At 45.9% G+C, this 22,574-nt stretch overlaps 1 protein-coding gene across 2 annotated transcripts; it reads right to left on the bottom strand.

Annotated features, from left to right (window-relative positions):
• LOC119650279 lies at positions 1-22,174 on the bottom strand. 2 transcript variants are annotated; one of them, XM_038052915.1, is made up of 7 exons: positions 22,018-22,174; positions 15,468-15,659; positions 15,330-15,396; positions 8,406-15,273; positions 7,962-8,341; positions 409-742; positions 1-347 (listed from the first exon to the last, which is right to left on the bottom strand). In XM_038052915.1, the coding sequence occupies exons 2-6, from the start codon at positions 15,632-15,634 to the stop codon at positions 455-457; spliced, it is 7,770 nt and encodes a 2,589-aa protein (XP_037908843.1). In that variant the 5' UTR covers positions 15,635-15,659; positions 22,018-22,174; the 3' UTR covers positions 1-347; positions 409-454. The 2 variants fall into 2 exon arrangements, with proteins under 2 accessions (XP_037908843.1, XP_037908837.1); XM_038052909.1 differs by having other exon boundaries at positions 1-742.
• Between the last annotated feature and the right edge of the window lie 400 nt (positions 22,175-22,574).

The following is a 22,574-nucleotide window of genomic DNA, read 5'->3' as shown; positions in this document are numbered from 1 at the left end:
TGATCTCTAGAAATTTATTGTACAACGTAAACACAAGTAAATAGAGGATATTACATATTCCTTTATATGTTAATATATGAAATCAAATACACAATTATGTTTTCCTATTTCATTAAAATACTCTTAAGTCTAGCTAAAAAATTAAAGAGGCGAAATTTAAGTCTAATTCAAACAATTGTTTTTGTGAAAACTTTAAGAATAGTAAACCAGCACAGGTGAGGGATTATAACTGTCTCCTTCATATCATCGACAATAAAATACCTAAAACGATTTTCGATAGAAACAGTGAACCTTTCCATCACATCCAGATCGCCGCAAACGCGGCATATGTCCGAAGCGCTAATATCCTATTAGAACAATTTGAATTAATAGACATCATCCATGCTTTCTAACGCCGTAATTCCCCACATTTACTTCCCCGAATTCCTGCAAACCAACAATGCGATTCACCGCTCTAATCGTCATCGTCGATTGTAATGAAAGATGCAAATTCGGTGTTTGTTATGGATTGAACTTGGGCTATTAGCAAGCCACCTGGATTCTGAGATATCACCGGGCTACTGCACGAGGGTGAATCGTCTTCGTCATCTTCTTCGTCTTCCATTGGCTGGGGCTCGATTGCCGGATTTAAGTAATTCAGTTGAACAGGTGTGTATGGGCACTTATAGAAGCTGTGATCACCCACGCGCTTCCTCAGCAGCACGAATGCGGCGCCGTTGTCCATTCTCGCGTTTGGATCCTCCTGTAAGTATGAAAAAAATTAAATCAACATCCCCTCTTTAGTTAACTTAAGATATTTTGGGAGTTTGAGATGTCTTAGTTGAAATTTGGAGCAAGGAAGAAGGTAGGGCTGACTAGTGAAGTATTGTTGTTCCGGAAAGAGGCACAGTGGAGACCGCTGAAACTGGGCAGATGGTATGCGGTCTGCAACGTTCCTTCAGATAGTTAGTTGCAGAGGGAACTGGGGAAAAAGCGAAGGGTCTCGACGACGCAAAAGAAGAGTGCGCAGATGGAAAAGCAACAACAGGCCGTGATATAAGAAAACCGCCAGCCTAATTTTAAGGCGGATACGAATGGTGGACCATCAAAGGAAAAGGTGGGGAGACGGAGGATTAGGCCGCCAGCTCTGCTTATCAAGCCGACGGAAGGCAAGACCTCTGCGGGAGTTCTCAACGAGATCCATTATAAGATCAAATATGAAGGCAGTGGAGAAAACGAAGCCTTGACTGGAATAGGTCCGAAAATAACGAAGGTCCGATCTGTGAGGTTAGGCTAGGCCAAGGGGCTACTGGGAGAGAAGACTCTGGTTTCTAGCCTAGAGCCCACTTACCTTCCGGAAATTCGAGATCTTGACTACCTTATAGAAAACATCGAAGTAAAAGGGGCCATAAGCGGAAATATCCAGAGGAATGATCGCCTCATGCAACACGGTCTCAAATTGAATCTAAACAAAATTGAATTGTTGACGACCGATTTCCATGAGACAGGTACAATCATTGTCAGCGGCAATGATCTGCCCAGAACTGAGCGATTTAAATACCTCGGGTCAACGCTATCAGCCAATGGAGAACTGAATGAAGTGGCGTTCCACAACTGGTGTTCTTTGTCATCGACGTATCAACGAACGTATCAAATCTAAAATTTCCGCAATGTCGTCCGGCCTGTCGCTCTCTGTGGTTCTGAGTGTTGGCTAACTATAAAATACAATGAATGGCGTCTTACGGTAATGGAGACGAAGATGTTACGTTGGACTAGTGGCGTGACACGTTTTGATCACATCTGAAATAAGGATATCCGCGATCGTTATGGGGTTACACCGATCGTGGAAATTCGCGTGGAAGTCACGCAATTCGTGCTAACGTGACTTCACTTGCCAAAATTGGTCTGAACATCGAAGTCGATGGTAAACGACCAAAATAATAATAATCGTTGGCGCAACAATCCATATTGGATCAGGGCCTTGAAGTGTGTTAGAGCACTTCATTCACCGTAACGGTACACTACAATATAATGTAGGAGGCAATGTGGTCAGCATTGCGCTCGCCAGAGATTATTACCCTGACTTGACTCAGGTACTCATTCACAGCTGAGTCGACTGGTATCGAAAGTCAAGCCATGATACAAATCCCACTGCCACCAGAGAGATTTGAACCGCGACCTTCCGTATGACAACCCAGTGCTCTAACCATTGAGCTATCCGGACACGACCAAAAGGCAGGCCTAAACAACGGTGGCTTGATACGCTGGATGGGGATTTAAAAGCCTAGAGATTGCACCCAGACCAGGCATTCGATAGAGTCAAATGGCGAAACCGATCACGACGAGCCGACCCCGTTTGTGAACGGGACAAAGGCCGAAGAAAAAGAAGAAGGAAAAGAGAGTTGCGCCCTTTGCAAGGATCGTAGCGTTGTACATTCTGCAAGCTCGAGGCGATGTGCATCTTCAGAGCCGATTTGGAAAGACCTAGCATGCGAATTACTTGATTCGCATTCTACAGATCAATATGCACTGGAGTGCAACCGCTGATGAGTTGCTAGCGCAGTTTGTTGCGGAAATAAAAGCGGATCTAGTGCTTATCAGTAAACAGGGTCACGTTACGTTTTTTAGCGTCTATCTAACACCGAATGAGACGATACTGGACTTCCGACGAAAGTTTGATGCTCTGGAGGACGCTGTCGTGAATACTCCAGAGGCAAACGGATTTTCAAAATGGCGACGAGAACAGGGCTCGTGATTTCGAATCCACACCAATGTCCCGTCCCCTGGGCTGAGAAGGAAGCATTTTTGACATAATCTTGGCGTCGAAATCACTGGCGCCACTGGTAGATGGATGGTAAAAGCTGCAAGGCTTCTCGGCAAGCCACCACAAATACATAACCATCGAGTTGGTTGACGCCATCTCTCGATGCGCGCTAGCCCTGCGTTGGATCCTGCGCCTGGAACGTCGCGAAGGTGAACACCGGGATATTCTTCGAAGCTCTTGAAACAGATCACGTTGGAGCGCACTCCGGGGGTGGTGGCGCGCAAACTGGAACTGTCGGAAATTCAGTTATGAACCCGATAACGACAGCTTGTAGAGCTTCCATGCCAGGGAAAACGGCGAGGCGTGGCAAACCTTCTATGTGTTGGTGGATGGCGAAAACCATCGTGATAAACAGAAGCAATGTTTGCTGGGTGGTCAAAGAGTAGTATAGGTCCAGGGTGAAACGTGAATTGGTACCCATGATGGAGCATAAAACCTGGGAAGCACCTGCTGAACTAATAACTCTACTACCAAACCCTATCTCCACCTCCACGTGGTGATCGCTGGGAGCTCTTTCGTATCGAAGGCGGAGAAGGATGGAGGCGAGTCTCCTGCGCCTAAAAACGGGACAAATTGTACCAACTGGTCCCCCTGGTTGGGGGCTGGGTAGGGCTGACAATCCTACACAGAAAACAACTTGCTACGATGCCACAACAGGAGCCTCGGACTGGACGGATTACACAATGACGAACCCGGCAATGGCAAAGGAATAACGATTTGCGTATTTTTTCATGGAACGTGCGCTCCCTGTACAGAGATGAAGCTACTGAGCAGCTACCCGATACCCTGTCCCAATATAGGGCTGATGTAACAGCGTTACAGGAGATGTGTTGGACAGGGACCGGTTTCCTGGAGAAGAGTCGCTACACCAGATATTATAGCGGCCATCCAGTAAACCATGTGCTCGGCGTAGGTTTCTTAGTCAGCCAAAAAATGAAACCTTCTGTTATCGGCTTTGAAAACATAAACGAACGGCTATGCACTCTGCGCTTGCGAGGCAAGTTTAGAAATATAAGCCTCATTAACGTTCTCGTCCCTACAGAGGAGACTGTAGAGTCGGAGAAGGATACCTTCTACGAGGCAGTAGAATGAACCCTCGAAGCCTGTCCCAAGTATGATATCAAAATCATACTTGGGGATTTTAACAGCCAAGTAAGAAAGGAGCCCGTATGGACATCAGTTGCACCATCTATTCATCAACTTTAAAGCCGCCTATGATAGCATAGACAGGATAAAACTGTACACGGTCATGAGAGAATTCGGTATCCCGACGAAATTAATAAGACTGACTAGGCTGATCCTGACCAATGTGCGAGGCCAGATAAAAGCAGCAGGATCACTCTCAAGACCATTCGACATCAACAACGGGCTACGACATGCCAGTCCTCATGTATTCCTCGGAAACTTGGGTTATTAGCAAGAAAAATTGCGAACTCTTGGCCGCGTTCGAGAGAAGAATCCTCCGAAGAATCTTTGGCCCCCTACATGAGGATGGACGCTTCCGTAGCCTACATAACGACGAAATCTATGAACGACACCATGACCGTCAGGTTGTGGATAAAATCCGGCTCAATAGGTTTTGGTGGGCGGGTTACTTAATCCATATGGATGAGGATGATTCAGTCCAGAAAGTCTATAAGGGCAATATCTATGATAGAAAAAGAAGACGAAGCAGACCCGGGCTGAAATGGAGCGATCGCGTGAGTCAGGACGCCAGACAGCTTTTAGGGATATCGAATTGGTGGACCTCGGCGCAAAACCGGGATGTCTGGAGTTCTTTACTAAGGCAGGCCTGGACCGGATACCGGTTTTTGCGCCGTTCAGGATGATGGATATTGTGGCGAAGCGAAGAACTTGTGTGTCGAATACACGCAATTGCGATCGAGTTGGCCATTGAACAAAAATTTTAACGACAAAAAGAGTTTTTCAGAGTCGAGAGAAATCAGAGAAGCAAAGGAAGAGAGAAGAAGTAATGAACGAGTAAAAAAGTTTAATGCAGTACTAAAAGTGGAAAAATAGAAAAAGTTAAACTGCCTTAGAGTCTCCCTTGATTAGTCAATCTCAAAACATCAATATCCGTATATACTCGACCAATCTCAAAATAGGTACCATTTCAAGTCTCAACCACCGAAGAAGAGCTCATCGGCAAATCTTATCATCCACTATCCTTCTACAATGTGTCGAAAAGGTGGAGAGAATGTTCAAATCTCCCGGTTTTCAGTGTGCAGGCGGGACGTTGTCACCTTGTTACATAAAAAGTCCACATACTGACGCCCGCCACTGCTTTTTGAAGATTTTCTGTGTCCCGTTGATGCCTGTGAAGGGTGGCTCTAGATTGCGCAGGTTCACCACCCGGGCTAAGTCAAGGAGTATCTGCCCTCCTACAACAAAATCCAATAACGAGAGCTTTAAGTCCAGGCATGTAGGAGACCATGCCACCAGACTCGGCCGGAAAGGACCACCTGCCACTTCCTTCACGGTTCTTTAGCTCTAGCTAGAGCCAGGCAGCGAATATTAAGTAAACAATTCTTTAACAGATGAGAAATCTCTGGTTGTAAGCAGTTTGCTCTGAAGATCTACACTAGCTAGATTCTGTTCCCTGGCTCTTCACAACAGTCACAGACTTGGGAGTTCCTACCTTTGCTTTTCCAATCCCTTTCTTATCCTTATAATTAGCCTGCTCTCTCCCCCCATTCCTACTTTAGAATATATCAACGGCAACGATTGTAGGTTCTTGTTAACTCTCTATCAGATTATTTGAGAACCAGCGGACAATAACGACGCCGAACAATGTCTGATTTATCGTTAACATACCGATGACCGCTGAAAATTATAAGTACGTGTGGAATCGGTCCGTTGAGTACTATAAAAATCAACGTGCTCTCGTCGATGCTGCCGTTTTTCAGCTTTACTCTATCTACAGCGTAGCCCAAGAGAGACCGCGCTGCGTCGACTTCGCGGCAGTCCAAATGAAGTATCGAAACGCCTGATGTTTTTCTCGTTCAAGTTAAGGTTAAACAGCTGAATGCACGCACTACCCGGGACTGGCAAACATCCCTTAGCATAACCACAACGGCTCTGATATACCAAGAACAGAATGAGTTTTTGAAGACTGAGGCTAAGCCCCTTTAGGGCGCATATCTAGTGACGAATGACGTCAACGGAAGGAGTTGTAACGTCTCCACAGAGAGGCTCAAGCCAGCGTTTAGTTGCACCGATGTTCCTTCGTTTCATTATCAAGTCCCTGATGAGCGGGGCACCACTAGCGAGAATGAGATACCACCGAAGTGTCTCGCCGATGTTCCAACCACATTAAACAATATAACTGAGCCGCTTAGCAAATCGACAGCTCAGCCAGCGTCACCCGCCGAACCAGTTCAACGAATGTCGATGCCTCCATCGTTGTCCTGGAAGCCCAGCACCAGAATTAGTTGGAAGCCACTCAACCCACCACCAGAACGGATTCGACGAACGTATCTACCAAAACTTCCACGTGACAACGTCACTTAGGAGGAGTAATGTAGGGATCAACTATTAACTGCATGGTATTATAGAGATGCATGACCAACTTCCCTTCATTGATACGACACACCAGTCACTTGATCATCAACGCTTGGCGCAAGCGGACGTGTTGTACAATGAATACTTCAGTTTAATTTCCTTGTTATTCTTTAACAATGAATAGTTTTTATATGTTCAGTGTGGATTCCTTCTTTTAGTTCTACCGATCAAGTCAATCTCCACCACATATCCTACAAAAGATTTCTATCGGTAGCGCAACCTGGTTTCACACAAGAGCACTTTTTATGGGTTATGTTCGCTTAGGAACAGTTCGAGCTCGTGCCTACGGACCCGACCGACTATAAAGATGATGTTCAACTCAGCAACCCTAACGTTCGTGATTGGATGCATGCTCAGTTTACGGCCTTCTTACTTCGCTTTCGAGGTGAGGAAGTTTGAGTGAGTAATGAGTGATGTAATTTCCTCCGAAAGAAGGGTATACTTTCGCCTTGTTTTCCATGAGATCGTTTTTCGTAACGGCGTAGTCCTCTTTGCATTTAAGGAGAATTTGATGATTGGAGCTGGGAAGTCTTTAGTGATGGCATTGGAGATTGGAAATTCTCCGTGGGCTCAACAATAACAATAGGAGGAATTTTAGTATTCATCCGTTTTCTGGGAGGTGCCTGTGGGGGTTGTTGATTTTTTTAAGGATTGCGAGGTCCTAAGTCCGCTTCCACTTGATGTCGGACCGGACCATGACGATTTGCCTCTGCCCTGGTAAGAAATCATAGAGCCGTCTTCGCCTAATATTTTTAAAGTTTGAGTTCTAAGCCCTAAACGATGGCTCGTGGACCAAAAAAAGAGAGAATAAGTTGCTCCTCATTTGGTTCGATCCGATATCAAGTGGATGAAGACTTTGGACCCCGCAATGCTTAAAAAAGAATATATTCAGCTCTGACCAAGCTTTGGCTCAAAGTATGGGCGGATTTACACTCAATATAATTCGCAATCATGTCGTGTTCTGCGAATTATATAATGGAGCACTTAACATCTGCGAGCCCCTTTGGTCACGCTGCTCCTAGGGCAGATTTGCCTCTGCCCTGGTAAGAAATCGTAAAGCCGTCTTCGCCTAATAATTGTTGTTGATGTTTGGATGGCACTGGGGCCTATTGCAGGTTACGTCCTCCAGGGACTTGTTCTTGCTTGGGGCCTCCTCTAGGTAGTAGACCCTTGTTCTGCTTCTTGAGGAAAGCTAGTTCGTAGTTGTCGTCCGTTGTACCGACTTTGACCGTGCTGTCAGAGTCGGGACTTGCGTCGGACTCTCCGTTCGTAGTCATGACCGAGTCCGGCCGTGACGTGTCCTCATATTCGGACTCCATTTCTTCAGGAGCTTGCTACCATTTGGAAGGCGCCCTCCATTAATGGCGGCCAAGCTACTACTTTGGCTGTTAAGTTTTTTTCGCAAACTCGAATGCAAGTGAAATCACTAACCACATTGAGGCAGAAAATGTTTACTCATTAGCAAAACTTGCATCGATACCCATTCGAACACTGTCAACTAATGACTCTGCCAAATTATGGAGATAATCCCAAAGCAAAATCATAAAAATCAAGGAATCAAGACAAAACTAAGACAAACATATTGCAATCTACTCACATGTGTAGTGTTGGCAGGAATTCTTATTCTCAATCCACAAAACAATAAATTCGATGCATGCACCTGTGCCATGTGAAGGCCAATCTGAAATTCGTCGTCTGTCGAATACGCGCAATGCACGCACTGGAATGCTTTGATATTATGTTTATTCGACAATTGATTCAGCTGCGTTTGATCCTTGAAGCATTTGAAGCATTTATAAGAGTCCGCCTTGTGTACAGGACGATGTTCGACAATATGTCGGGCATATTCTATGATGGATTTCGTGTGCTTCTTGGAGCAGTAGTAGCATTTGTATATGTCACCACCAAGATCATTGTCGATGTACTCGGAGACATTTGTGGCGAATGCGAGAGGATTCATGAATGTGCACGGGCATCCTGAATATGAAAAGAAAATTTAGCTGGAAAACAAAAGAAATATGGAGAGTCGAGGGTTTCTTACCGGCGCATTGGGTCCTCTTCACCGCCTGTATGGCTAAGTCTCCACCAGCTTTTAGTAGCTTTCGTCCAAAGCAATACAAAATCGACAATCGTTGCTGCTGATGGTAGTGCTTCAGATGGGTCACAACATTGTAGTCTTCACATGAGCGATAGAAGCAGTGTGGGCATTGATATATATCGCGACTGTGCTTCGCCGTGATATGTGCAATCAGTTGCATCACAGTTCCGGCCCAAGTACTGCAGTAGCAGCATTCCAGCCAGGAGAAAACATTGGACTCAGTCGTTTGCTCCGTGCAGGCCCCATTGTCGGTTTGTTCCGAATGCAATCCCAGATGTTCGGCCATTTTATTTGAATCGTTCGTGGTGAAGTGGCAATCATTTCCCATGCATTTGAAGAATGCAAACAACGAGATATCGCTCAGCAGGGACTTGACAATGTGCTCGGCTTTTACACTCTTCGAAACAGTCCATGGTTTCAGCGCTGTTCGCTTGACTTCTTTCAAGACCTGTTGTTGTTTCGTGGTAACAGCGCCTTGAGGTTGGGATAGTGGTTGCAATCTTGGTGGGGAACGGTCTGGCGATGCGGCTTTTATTTCTCGCGTGATAGTTATGCTCTTATTATTGGCAAATCGAGCGATAATCTGATTAGCAGAGTCATCCGCCATTGTCGGAGGTGAGGTTACGGGTGTAATCGTGCAAGGTCTCTGAAGAGTGGTTATCGAGCGACGTGGAATTTTCGTAGGATGCGTTGCAGACTGGTCGTCACGTGAATCCATCGTATCGGCTGGTCGCTTTCTGGTGTGCTCGAACAGATGTTGAATTTCTTTTGTCAGTTTCATATTTTTACCAGTGGCAACGTGTCCTTGACACTCCCGACAATATCCTTCCCATATTAGCGAGGGATGGTCATCCATGATATGTGTTGCAAGCGCGATAGGTACAGTTGTTGCGGCAAATGTACAAGATCGAACACAGCAGTGATATTTGTTCGTACCATCTGGGGTGTGACTGTACCCAAGGTGGCTAATTCGTTGAACGATTTCCGGTTCAGCGAGTATACTGGATGGGGGAACGCGAGAAGCTTGATGGGACTTACTACTGTGCAAACTAGAAGGAGCAGAGCGTCTCGACGATGATTGTATCCCCCCTAGAGGTTGTCCAGAAATAACCAGTTGAGGTCTTCCGCCTTGCACCGACAGCCGCGAGGCAAAATTTCGCGATGTTTCCGATCTATAATTACTCTCGGAGCTATATTCCATTTTTATAGTTTTACTTGTAGACGGGGTTTCCGATGGAACTTTCAGTTCAGTCTCTGGCACCAAAATTTCATAAATTGCGTCAGATTGCTCGACCTTCACGTATTCTCTTGTTGTGTACTTTGTGTCGATTGGGGCATTTTCCACTTTGATCCGATCCTCCCTTTTTGCAAGCATTGATTTGATTCCATCTTTCGAATTGACTCCTTGATTGAAACGAAGCAATGTTACCTGCATGATTTGGTCGGCAGTTGTCAAGGATTTGTGTTGCACGCGGAGATGTTGGACGATATTGCCGCGGTTCATTTGAATGAAATTGCAAAGCTTGCAGATGTACGCAAGAAGTGTCTGCGTGTCTGTGACCGGGAACTGTCTAGCCAGAGCCTTACCCTTTTTGCAGAAATTTCGAATATGCTCATGAATGTCATGCTTCGAGTTTATCATTCGTCCGCATTCCGAACATTTGAAATTATATTCTCCGGTGTGAGTTCCAAAGTGATCGACCCATGACTTGATTGCGAAGGTGAATTCCGTGTCGCAGAACAGACAGGTGTGCGAGAACAGTTTGGGGCTGTATGGATTAGACTCGATCTCCACAGCCACGTTATACTCATTCCGCGCAATCAGCTCCTGCGCCTTAGGCGGAAGTCTCGATATTGGAACTTCGAAACGGGGATGAAAACTGATGTAGTGATTTATCAGGTGCCGACCGACGAAAGGACACAATATGCACTTTTTCGCATAGACGCTCTGCGAGTGCATCTCAGGATGAACGTTAGAGAGGGGCCGATCCTTAGTTGGAGGACTGAATGGAAGAACAATGTCTTGCTTTAGGTCGTTGACGGTCCGATCCTCCTTCTTCACTGTAGCAAACAGCGATTGATTAGGTTTAAATTTTGCGGCGGATTTTTGTTCAGTTCTCTCGATAAATCTTTGTATCTTTTCGTAACTGCTCGCGGGGACTTTCGACTTGGTCACCGGAGGAGGTACATCGTCGTCTGAGTCAATAATCTCGATGATTTCCTCGTCCTGTTCGCTTCCTTCCATTCCTGAAACATTGTCATCTTCGTCAACAACTTCATCGCCATCTTCCTCCTCCTCTTCTTCCGAATCACCACTTTGCTCGGCTGCCTCATTTTCCGCTGCCGCTTGGATGTGACGTTGCAACGCAGCTCGTTTTTGGCTACTCGTAGACCACATTTTCGATATCGGGCGTCGTTTCTTACCAAACTTTTTCTTCACCAATTTAGGTTTAGTGCTCGCAGGGGTCACGTTAGGAGTGCTAGTAGTCAAGCCTCCTTCCGTCTCACCAGCTTTCGGGTCGATAAACAGGAGAGTTATCTTGCTCACAAGTTGCTCGTAGCAGCTATGTTGGGTATTCAAATGCTCAATGACACGACCCCGATCCAGCTGAATGTAGTTGCACAAATTACAAAAGTAAGCCAGGATGGGTTCCTCCTTCGAGACTAGGTCAGGCCACATTCTGATTTGTTGGGCGTGGCGACAGCTTCCCTTGAAGTGGCGTTTAAAGTCCCGAGAAGCGTTCCCTCGATGCGGACACTGCGAACACTGGTACTTGTACTCGCCAGTATGAATCCCAAAATGAGCCACCCAGTTGTGTCGGGTGCAGTCTCGTTCAAGATTACAAAATGGACACGCGAAGTAGTAATTCATCTTCCGGGAGCGGATCAGACAACGTATAGGCATGCATCCTTCGCCGGACAGAAGACTCCTCTGACTATCCGGAGGCAAACGAGAAGCAAACACCTCGTGCTCAGTGTGCTCTTCGACGTAATGTTTTGCGATGTATTTCCCGGCAAAATTGCAGAGAAGGCATTTCGATGCGTACGCGCTCTGGGAATGCATCTCAGGGTGAATGTTTTGTATGGGATCTTCGGTGGGACGTATCAGTTCTCCATCGTCGTCCGTTCTACCGCCGCTATTGTCAGCCCGATGTCGAGTAATCATGCCATGTTCTTCGGGTATCGTTGGGGCAGCTGCTGTTTCGCACATTTCCATTTGAAATAAATTTTCAAATCCACTGTCTCCAAAGTCGGCAGACATCTGGTGCATTGGCAATACGTCATCGTCATCCATTAGACCGCTTTGTTCCATTGAATCCGGCATTGGGCTGCCGTCGTCACGACCATTCTCTTCGGCCATAAATTCTTCGTCCACTTCACCCTCGCAGAGGAAATCAGGCACGTCCAGGTTACCACTACTCTCAATAGCGTGTTTGATTTTTCGTTTGGATCGTTTTGACTTTTTATACCCTCCACCCTTAACCGAACGACGACCTTTGTATCGAGGGTTTCCGGTGAACAGCGTAATTTGAAGTATTTCATCCGACGTGGTTTCATGTTGCGTTTCCAAATGAGTCTCCACGTTTTTACGGCTCATTTGGATGTAATTGCAAAGCTTGCACAGGAACCCAACAACCGGATCCTCTTCGTTGTACTTGTAGTGCGACCACATTCGAATCAGTTTGCCGTTCGGACACCCATTTTTGAAGTGTCGGGCAAACTCGTTCCGGGCATTTCCGTAATGGTTGCATTGCGTGCATCGGAACTTATATTCTCCTGTGTGAATGGCAAAGTGCATGACCCAGTCGAATCTCTGACTGGATTTCTCCACAGGACAGAACGGACAGGCGGAGTGACGATAGTAATTTTTGTACTTCACGACGGTGACCGGGCCGAGTTTGGTCAGTTGCTGGTTGTTGAGGATGCAATCCTGCCGCTCGGGCGGGATGCGAGCAACGAAAACTTCCGACTCTGGGTGTTCCTTGACGTAATGCTTGGTAATGAATTTGCCAACGTAGTGACAAAGCACACATCTCGTCACATACTCGCTCTGTGAATGCATGTAGGGGTATATGTTTTTCAATGGCTGCCCGTCCGGTGGCTTTGGGATCTCGAACTTGGAATCCCCACTCAATTCTGGTAGCACTTCCAAAAGTTCTCCTTCGTTTTCTTCATCCTGAAACGGTTCCTCAACTTTTTTCGTAGCCTTGGAACCATGAGAAGGACCTGCGGCGGGTGCAGCAGGCTTTTTCGTCTCCGGTGTCGCCTTGACGGCTTGGATGCTTCTTTGTTTCTTAGCACTGTGGGTATTCAGGTTGCTAAGATCCGACCTAAAGAGCGTCACATCAGATATGAGTTCGTCCGTCCCCTCCAGGCATTCATGTTGAAGCTCCAGATGAGAAATGACATGCTCCCGGTTCATTTGGATGTAGTTACAAAGCTTACAAATGAATCCAACAATATCTTGTCCTCTGTCTAAATTCTCAAGCATAATCGGGCGCGATCCTGGACAGTACTTCATGATATGACCCCGCACATTCACCGACATATAGCCGCAACCGGAACATTTGTATTTATACTCCCCCGTATGCGATCCGAAATGCTGCGACCAAATTTTCCGAGCGTAGTTTTTCTTCACATTACAAAACGGACATGTGAATTGATAGACACGATTTTGAAATGGATCCTTGCCTGTAAATACACTCTCCATACCCTCGCCCCGCATCAAGCGGTCCTGTGCCGGCGGAGGCAAACGCGACACAACCATTTCAGTCATGCGATGGGAATTCATGTAGTGCGTCGTGACATATCTACCCGAAAAATTACAAATAGCGCAAGTGGAAACATATTTACTTAGGGAATGCATTTCTGGATGAATATTTTTAAAGTTTTTCTCGGCCTCAGATGGTTGATCGGAAACAGTCTCGTCTTGAAGTTCCGCGAGGAATGACTCGTTGATTTCTGTTGTGTTTGTCTCCTCCAATTCCTGACTGGCGGCTGGAAGTTCTTCAAGTAAACTCTCCGCATCTGCAGTCTCTTCCATATCACCGCCGCCTAGAGATGATTCCGTACCATCAGCTCCGCTTTCTATCCCGGCCAGAGCTGCAACTCCGCCCGCCTTCGGCTTCTTCCGTTTGGATCTTCGTCTCGTTCGGTATGAGAACACTTCATATTTTTTCTTCTTCTTTTTCTTGGGTGGTGGCGCAGTTGCCACGGTTTCTTTCACTTGGGGTTGCGATTTTAGCTCGGACCCAATTTCACAATAATTAGGAGTCTTGTTTTCTGTACACGATCTTTTGGTGCTTGGTCCCAGATTTTCTGGGTCTGTGTCTAGAATGAAACGCATATCTTCATTAAGGCGATCGAGTTCAGTTTTACGGGTCTTCGGGGGTGGTTTCGACTCATTCAACTTCTTATCTGTCTCTGATGACGGCGGCTCTTCAGCTTTGTTATCCACTTCATCTAAAACTTCATCATTGTTCTGAATTTCTTCCTTTTTAACCTCCTTTTCTGCCCCCTTGTCAGCGCCATCAGTCCCCTTGTCTCCTTTATCAGCAGAAGATTCATTTTCCTCTGCCACCAGGATTTCTTTGATCTTCTGAAGTTTACTACCATCAACAACTTTTCCTAACATCTCCAAAACAGTGCTTTTGTCAAGATTGTTCGGATTCAATAAATTGAGCAAGGCCCCCTGAATCCAATTTTTGTTAACGCCCTCATTGTTGCTCGAACTGTCCGTGACTGTATCCTGCAAAGAATTTTGTTCATCCGATTCATCGCCAGCGGTTTTGTCACGACGTGGATCAATGGCGGTCGTGCTGCTCACAGAGCAATCTTCAGGGTCATTCTTCATTGTCGAGGAACTAACAACAACAGGCTGTGGTTTCGGAGCTGTAACAGTCGCACTTGTTGACCCAAGACTCTTCTCTGGAAGGTCCTCTTTGGAATTTGGATGCTCCTCTGGTTCCGGTGGGCTACTTTCGTGTTTATCATCCTCTTCGAGCTCCATAGACGAGCAAGCCGCTTCCGGTTCATTCTCTTCGTTTAGTAAAGGCAAAGTATTCGTTGGAGTAGCTTGATTCATTTCTATATCACAAGTTGGTGAATTTCTTTCAGAATGAACTGATTGACTGAATTGTTCCTCACTTGGGCCTGGTTCTGATTTCCGTTTGGTAGATTTCCAGTCTTCAGGTGTATCAGACGGAACGGATTCTTCGTCTGCAACAGGCGGTGGGGTATCAACTTGATCTGTAGATGACTCTACTTCAAGTTCAGTACCCGAGGAAGGTAGGGGCAGCTTTTCAGCAGTGCCGGCTTCATCGAGCTGCTGTGAAGTTTCCATCAACTGACTACAGTCCGATTTTTGGCCGATGCTGTCAAGGTTTCCATTAGAGTTCGAAAATATCGAAGCCACGCCGCAATTTTCAGGCAGTGATTCTTGGGCAGGTTTGGGTGTTGGGGCGATTGACTCCGCTTGTATAGTTGGGCTGGTACCAATATCACTCGGACGATTATTACTTCTATCTACGGAATTAGATGAATTTCCAATTTCACTGGGAGCTGTTTGACTAATGGGGGCAGCTCCAGGTTTTGGAAATGAAGACGATTCAACTTCCATTTTATTGGGAATCGAAACTGGATCTTTTGCTTTCTCCGTTGCCACTATCACAGGAGCTGGAGTGGTGCCCGCAGGTATATTTGATCTTGCGGCACTCTCACCTGATGCGCTTCTGGCGGCACCCTCACCTGATGCGCTTCTTGCGGCACTCGCACCTGATGCGCTTCTTGCGGCAGGCAATTCAATTTTCATCTAAAACAAGCCCCCCCTTAATAATGAGCACCACAATGAGATTGCAATAAACTTACCTTTTCCGCTTTCTGATGTAACTTGACCAGGACTTGTTCGCATCTTTCCAGTGTTTCAAGCTTCAATCTAAACAAAAAATCGAACACCAAACGTTAAGGCAAAAACAAAAGAAGGATCCTTGGGACTGCGCTACTTACTTCTTATTTTTGTTGGTCAATAAGTCATAGAACATTTGCATTTTGTTGAGTTGTGCTTCGCGTTTTTCATCGTGTTTGTTGCTCCTCTTTAAATTTTGAATTAGATTTTCCAAAAATGGTACATATTTTTGCATGTCGCGAAGCTTTTGATCGTAATCGTCCGCCATGATTGATGGTAAATTTGGCTAACCCCTGAGAGAACCAAGAAATATGTTATGGAAAGTTTTTGGTGAGACGAATAAATGGTTTTTGAGAGAATAGTCGTGAAGTAGATTATATTCGTTCGAGGTATCGAAAAATAAGATTCAAGTCAACCTGAGATACGAACTTTATTCCTGTCGAACTGTGTGACGAGCTGAGAGCTCTGTCGATCACGGCGAGCGGAAGTGAGTACCACGCTAGAGCTTCGCTACCGTGAAAAAGTACGAGAAGCGCAGCGTAGCCTACGAGGTTAGACAATTAAGTAATGAGACTGACTTTATTGCCGCGCGTGTGGTAAACCTGCAACCTTCAAATTCCCTTCCCCTTCCGCTCTCCATTGATATATTCACCATCGCTCTAGCTTGTTTAGTTCGCCTGCTGTGTCGTGTTGAGTAGACCTGTGTTGGTGGTGCTCGTCATAAAATTGGAGAAACGAAATCTAGAGCAACGCGTCGCGATAAAATTTTGCGCCAGAAACAGTTTCGAAAACGTACGCTAAAATTGTAAAAGTGCCGCTCGTGAGACAGCGATCGCTTTCTTTGCTTCCCGTTTGGTATTATTATAAATTTGTCAATTGACGAGACAATCAACCGATGGACGGCGACATACGTGCAATCAAATCGACAACTTCGCGATCAGCAGTAGATTTAATAGTTGTCTTCTGGATGCGCGTAACAAGAGAGGCGCTGACATCGGCCTCGAAAAGGATCACCATCTGATGGTCGCTTACGTTCGTTTGCTTATTGCGTCCGCCACTTCTCGCAGGATTGGGAAGCTGCCACCACCTAAGTTCAATGTCGACCGCTTGTACGGCCCAGTTGCTGCTCGACAGTAGGAGAGCTATGTTGCTGATCGAGCGACAAATCTATCGAGTAACGCCCTGAGAATATCGATAAGCCTTGATTCACCATCAAACATTTTTTTTCCTCGGGTGCTGCACAGGTTGTCGGCCAAGTCTCGAGGAGGCGTCATAAGATCTGGCTGACTGAAGTCATGTAAGCAGATCGATGAAAGGAAGGAATTGAAGACTCTACTGACCGCTGCGTAGCGGACGTGACGCGCTCGAACTCCGATACCGAGTGAAATCCCGAGAAGTTCAGTGTATTGTACACCGTGTCAAGAGAGAATTTGCTATTGCACTGGCCAGGGAAGCGGAAGATCCCACAGATCGCGATGATTTCAGAAATGTATACCACATCACGAAATAGCTTGCATGTGGTTACAAAGGACCTGTGAAGGACGTTAACGGAAGACTTCTCATCCAAGATGACGAAGAGGTAGAAAGAACACGTCACTATGGTTCTTAACAATGTCAAATCCGGTGAGGTTTGTCCTCTTATGGATAAAATAGCAAGTCACCTTATCATGCGAATACGAATTGTTCCTCCAAGCATCTGTACAATCGCTCGGTTTGACTGTCTCCAAGCAGAGTTATTTATCGCTGCGCCTGCAATTACTGGAGATCTGCTACTTCCAATCGTATGGAAATCTTAGGTATCCGAGACCTTTCCTAGAGAGTGGAAGAAGGGGTTAATCGTCAAGATCCCAAAAAAGGTGACCTGTTTTGAGAGTGACAATTGGAATAGCTGCGTGCTCCCTGTCGTCCCAAGGATAATACCTAAAATAATCCTGGAATGCATCAAAGGACATCTCGAAAGCTTGATCAACAGAGAGCAGCAGTTTCCGCTACGATATCAACACCATTCGGATCATTTTTGAACAGTGCGCGGAATTCAGATCTTCGCTACATATGCTTTCGATAGCGTGAACAGGAAGTGTATCTGGAGTGCTCTACGTAGCAGGGGCATTCCGGAGAAACTATCGGAGCGACATATGATAGCGCAAAATGTGGCGTTTGCCCCGAGGTAAAATCTCGGAAGATTTTGAGGTCCAAAGCGAAGTCCGCCAGAATTGCACCCTGTCACCGATATTATTTTTTCTTGTTATCGGTGACTTTCTTCATGCTGGAGGGAAGGATCTGGAGAAATTTAATTGACGATGACATCTTTCCTCAGACACCTCGACTACGCTGATGACATCTGTTTGCTCTCTCACCGGGTCATGGACCTTGGTCAAGTGACTCTGGATTTGCAGTTATCTCAACACCAAGATCAAATTAACACTGTTCTGTACTAGTGTTCCTTTTGTGTTTCTATATGGAAGTAGCACATGGAAAGTGAAGTCCAATGTTACCCAAAAGTTCCAAGCTTCCATGAATACCTGTCTGCGTCGCATCATCGGAGTATGCTGGCCTGACACTATCTCAAATGAAGAACTTGGTCGGCACACAGGCTTGGCACTCGTACGAGATGTGATCGAAAGACAAAAGTGGCAGTGGATAGGCCATACATTAATGAGCGGCTATGCCATGTAGTGGAATCCACTCTCCCAAGATGGCCGATGTAGAACAGTAGAGGAGAAGTGCGAGCGTATCGGTAAGTCGTGGGGAAAGCTGCAGGGCATTTCAGATAACAGCGAGCGATGGCGCGCAGGTGGGATTGGCGCGCTAAACCCCATTAAGGGGTGAAGGGCAACTATATTAGCGATTTTGAGACACCAAAATAACGTAGATGAAATGTATCTAGCAATTTGGGCTATATTTTATCATTTGAGCTCGACTAATGAGAATCGAGATCATGGGAAATCCTCACAAGGCGCAGAGAACTGATGTGCTTGTCAGCGCGCCGAAACTGAAGGATCGAACTCGACTACGTTCAAATTCCCTTTCGCTTGATCGATTGGTCCAAAAAGCTTTGCAGCCAATATACGTGGACTTAAATAAGAAAGAAATTCATAAAAATTACCTTTTTTTAAGACAACACACTAGCTGAGCCCCTTAAAATAGCAATATTCTCACCAGTGCGTAATACTACCGAACCTGAAATCAAGCAAAATCTCGCAACAAGTAATTGACTAATGCAAGGACATTGAGTCCTCCCGTGAAAATAGGAACGATTAAAGCAATAACAGCAAAAAGAGAAAAGAATGAATTCTGCTTAATTCTATTTATTCATTATATTTTTATATGAAAAATACCATAGGGTTAACCAATGGAGACCAGTACACATAAAATGGGAGGAGTATGGATAGAAGCCAGCGCCAAAATGTTGGAAGAAGCCATTCTATAGTTATGCTCTTAGGAGGCGATAAAGAGAAATTATTATTGGTCCGTTATGTGACACCCTACATTGCTCAATGCAAGATCCACTTATAACAAATAATCGAACAAAGGCACCTTCAAGTGATGTAGCGGTTCTAAGCAGAGTTTCCAATCCCCGCAATCTTCTAAGACCAAGCTATGTAGATTTAGTATCAAACAAATGGACCGCATTATAGAAGGAATTCTTCCCTAAGGATTGATGTCAACAATATTGAAGGCGCCAATGATTGCCCATTTTTCGCCATGAAAGCACTCGGAGAGGCATTCCTTGCTATGAAAAATAAGGTGTCAGCTTCTGAGGGTATCCTTGCAGCGCATTCAACGCTTTTGACTGGAGGATTCACGGTGGATGCAATCATGGAATTGGTGGTTCATCGAGTTAATACACACAGCTGACGCTTAGTGCTCTTCATAACGTTTGATGTCAGAAATGTCGTCAATTCCGTAAGATCGGAAAATATGCTAGGCACACTAGAAACAGGCTGCCTTTTCAAAGAAGAAGTCATACCTGGTAGCTAGATTATTGCAGAGTCAAAGCCAACAGTTAACTACCTTCGATTGAAGCTCGGTTAGAAGATGAGCGTATTCGAGCAAATCAAAACGGTAGCAAACAAAAGCTGGAACTGAAGCTTCGGCCTTATGTCGGCTAACAGCAAACATTGCATATCCTACCTCCAACAGGAAACATCTTCTTATGAGTGTACGGCGGCACATCGGAGGTATGAACCCGAACTGCATTGCCGGTGATGAATTCGCCTCGTCAACCACTGTACTGCCACCGACACGGCTGGCGTCCTGACACGAAGCCGGCGCGCATTCTTCTTTCTGGTTCGAACCGCCGGCATCGAAATCTAAAACTGGTGACCCCCACGTGATTCAGACAACTGAGACAACAAAGACGGACGTGGTGTGCGGTAGATTCGTCACAAGTTGCGAGGATTTTCTCCTAAATTCAACGCAACAAAAGAAAAAGCTGCAATTTCATCATTCGTTTATTAGTGACTGGTGCAGTCGAAACAACGCAAACTGGGTAGCGGAGAAAATCTGACGGCAAGTGCCCAAGTGTCCAAGTGCGCAAATTTCCGTAATGGGATACGAGCTGCTGGCGAAACTAGGAAAGTTTTTGCAAACGGTAAAGTTGTGCCAACACAGAATCAACTGTCAGTAACGACAACCTTGCAGAATTCGGAGCCGGCGACTCAGCAACCTCTGACGACATAGCAGCAAGCCATTCAACGTCATCTGCAACTACAACAGGTCATCCAGCAGTAAATCACGACCTTGGATCTGACCAAGGCGTATCACCAAATCCATGTTGCTTCCGAAGACATACCGAAATCGGGTTGAAAAATGCAAATTCCTTGAAATATAGGTGAGATTCCTCGGCCACTCCAATTCCCCTGAAGGAATACAGCCCGACTCAGACAAGGTGCAAGCAATTACAAGCTTCCCGCGTCCGAAGACAGTGAAGGAGTTGAGGAGATTCTTGGGCATGCTAAACTTCTATCGTCGTTTCCTGCCTAAGGCCGCCCAACACCAGTGTGTTTTGAACGCGTACTTGTCTGGCCCCAAGCCAAAGGACACACGAGAGCTTGTGTGGTCTGAGGAGGCTGCCCGCGCGTTTGGCAAATCCCGTCAACAACTGGCCGACGCTACACTCTTGGCATTTCCTCGACACCCCTAGCCGTTTTTGTTGATGCCTCTGACATCGCAGTAGGTGCTGCTCTTCACCATAAGGTGAACCAAGTCTGGCAGCCATTGAGCTCCTTCTCCAGACAGTTAAACCCCGCTCAACGGAACTACAGCACCTACGATTGAGAACTGATCTTCGCGTACTTGAGTATAAAGTAATTCCGCTTCTCCCTAGAAGGTAGGCCGGTCACAGTGCTCACGGACCATAAGCCTCTCATATATGCTTTCAAACAAAAGCCCGACAAAGCGTCCCCTCGTCAACTGCGACACCTGACCCTTATAAGGCAGTTCACGTCCAACATACAGCACGCGTCCGGCAAGGACAACGTAGTTGGTGACGCTTTGTCACGTGTCTCCGAGGTTAACATCCCCGCCTCACTCGACTCCAGGCATCAGGTCAACAAATCGGTTAGTCACCGAGAAATACTTCTGGCCATCCATGAACAAGGACGTCAATTCCTGGACCAGAGAGTGCATCGCATGCCAAAAGTGTAAGGTCACCAGGCATGTAAGGAAAGAAGTGGGCTCATTCCCTCGCAGTACCAAGCGGTTCCACACGATACACCTCGACATAGTAGGGACGACTTTGCGAGACTCGCACGGTTACCATCATCGACACGTTTACGCGGTGGCCTGGGGCAATACCTCTGAAGGCGCAATCTTGACTTACGGGGAGTCGGGATTGCATTCAAAAGCAGGGTACAGCCTTCGTTTCCTTCTAAATTCTTGGATAAGTTCCTAATTTCCCTAACAGGCACAGAATGCCTGGAGTGCATACAATAAGGGAAGGATGTGACCTAATTAAGGTTTATAGTCAAAGCGCACTCTGCCTTGTCTTTAGCACTGAGCAGCCGCTCCAATATAACTAAATACATTTGGATACTGAGTTTTGCCAAAGATGTCCGCAGGCTAACCTGAAAAAACGTAGTCACTCACAAGGACATCAGGGCCTTGTTTGAAAGTTGAATTATCGAAACCGCTGAAAACTCCAAATTCATGAAAGCTGCTCGGGTCGCTTTACAACCGCGCTCCGTACGGGATATTCTCCTTCATTGAGAAACCTATGAACAAGGACACGAGGTCGCGTACTCAGGGTAATGTTGCCTCATTCACAATTCACTGACACTTCACTCAGAACAAATGCCATTGAGACCAGTGACTTCCCACAATCCCTTCAAATATGGCCGAAGATCTCGCCCATTATCCCGGCATCGCTTGAGCCACAACCAAAACAACAACAACAAAAACGCATCTTCACCGACATCTGCTGCCTGGGGAGCTCCTTCACTCACGCCATTCACCTGAAACCTTCGCACCGCAACAGCTTCCACTGCTTCAGACAAACTCTCTTCCCGATATTCCAGACAAATCACCACCAACTTTTATCACCCAAAAAGAAACCCGTCATTGGCGTCCTTTCCGTCTATGCCATGGCAGAAAAAAAACATGAAGAAACGCCGACACAGAATTTTGCACTTTTTTCGCTTTGGTACTCACGTTCAAGCGGAATTCAGGATTCACCGAGAAACTAGGACCGCAGGTATCGTTGTTTTGATGATGGATTCGCCAGCAACACACCGAATTATATCAAAAAGGAAAACATTTTGGTTTTTCTCTGACGGAAAAGTTTCGGCAATCTTCCGCTTTTGACGTTTGGGACTGAGTGCCACTTGTTGTTGTTGCTGTCTAATAGTAGAGTGGTGTGTGCATTGGATAGGATGATAAATTGACAGGGGAACGATGGGAATGGAAACGTAGTTGACGCTGAACTGATATATGGATTGGGTTTGTATTATTTTATTAGAGACTCAATTCAGAGGCAAACAATATCCTATGTAAATGGAGAATTAAAATAAAACAAGTCGGGAAACCGGAAGCTTGACGCTTCAGGTATAAAAGGTTTTGTATTTCCCTATCTGAGGAGTATAACGTAATTCTCCATTGACTTATAGCATTGACTCGTGATATTGAAATCGCTCAGTTCTGGGCAGGTTACTGCCATTGCCAGAACTGAGCGATTTAAATATCTCGAACCAGCCAGAACTCAGCGATAT

The sequence above is a fragment of the Hermetia illucens genome, chromosome 1 (genome assembly GCF_905115235.1).
Source record: "Hermetia illucens chromosome 1, iHerIll2.2.curated.20191125, whole genome shotgun sequence".
Taxonomy (NCBI): Eukaryota; Metazoa; Arthropoda; class Insecta; order Diptera; family Stratiomyidae; genus Hermetia; species Hermetia illucens.
The sequence above is the reverse complement of the archived record's forward strand: the minus strand, read 5'-3'. Positions and strand labels throughout refer to the sequence as shown.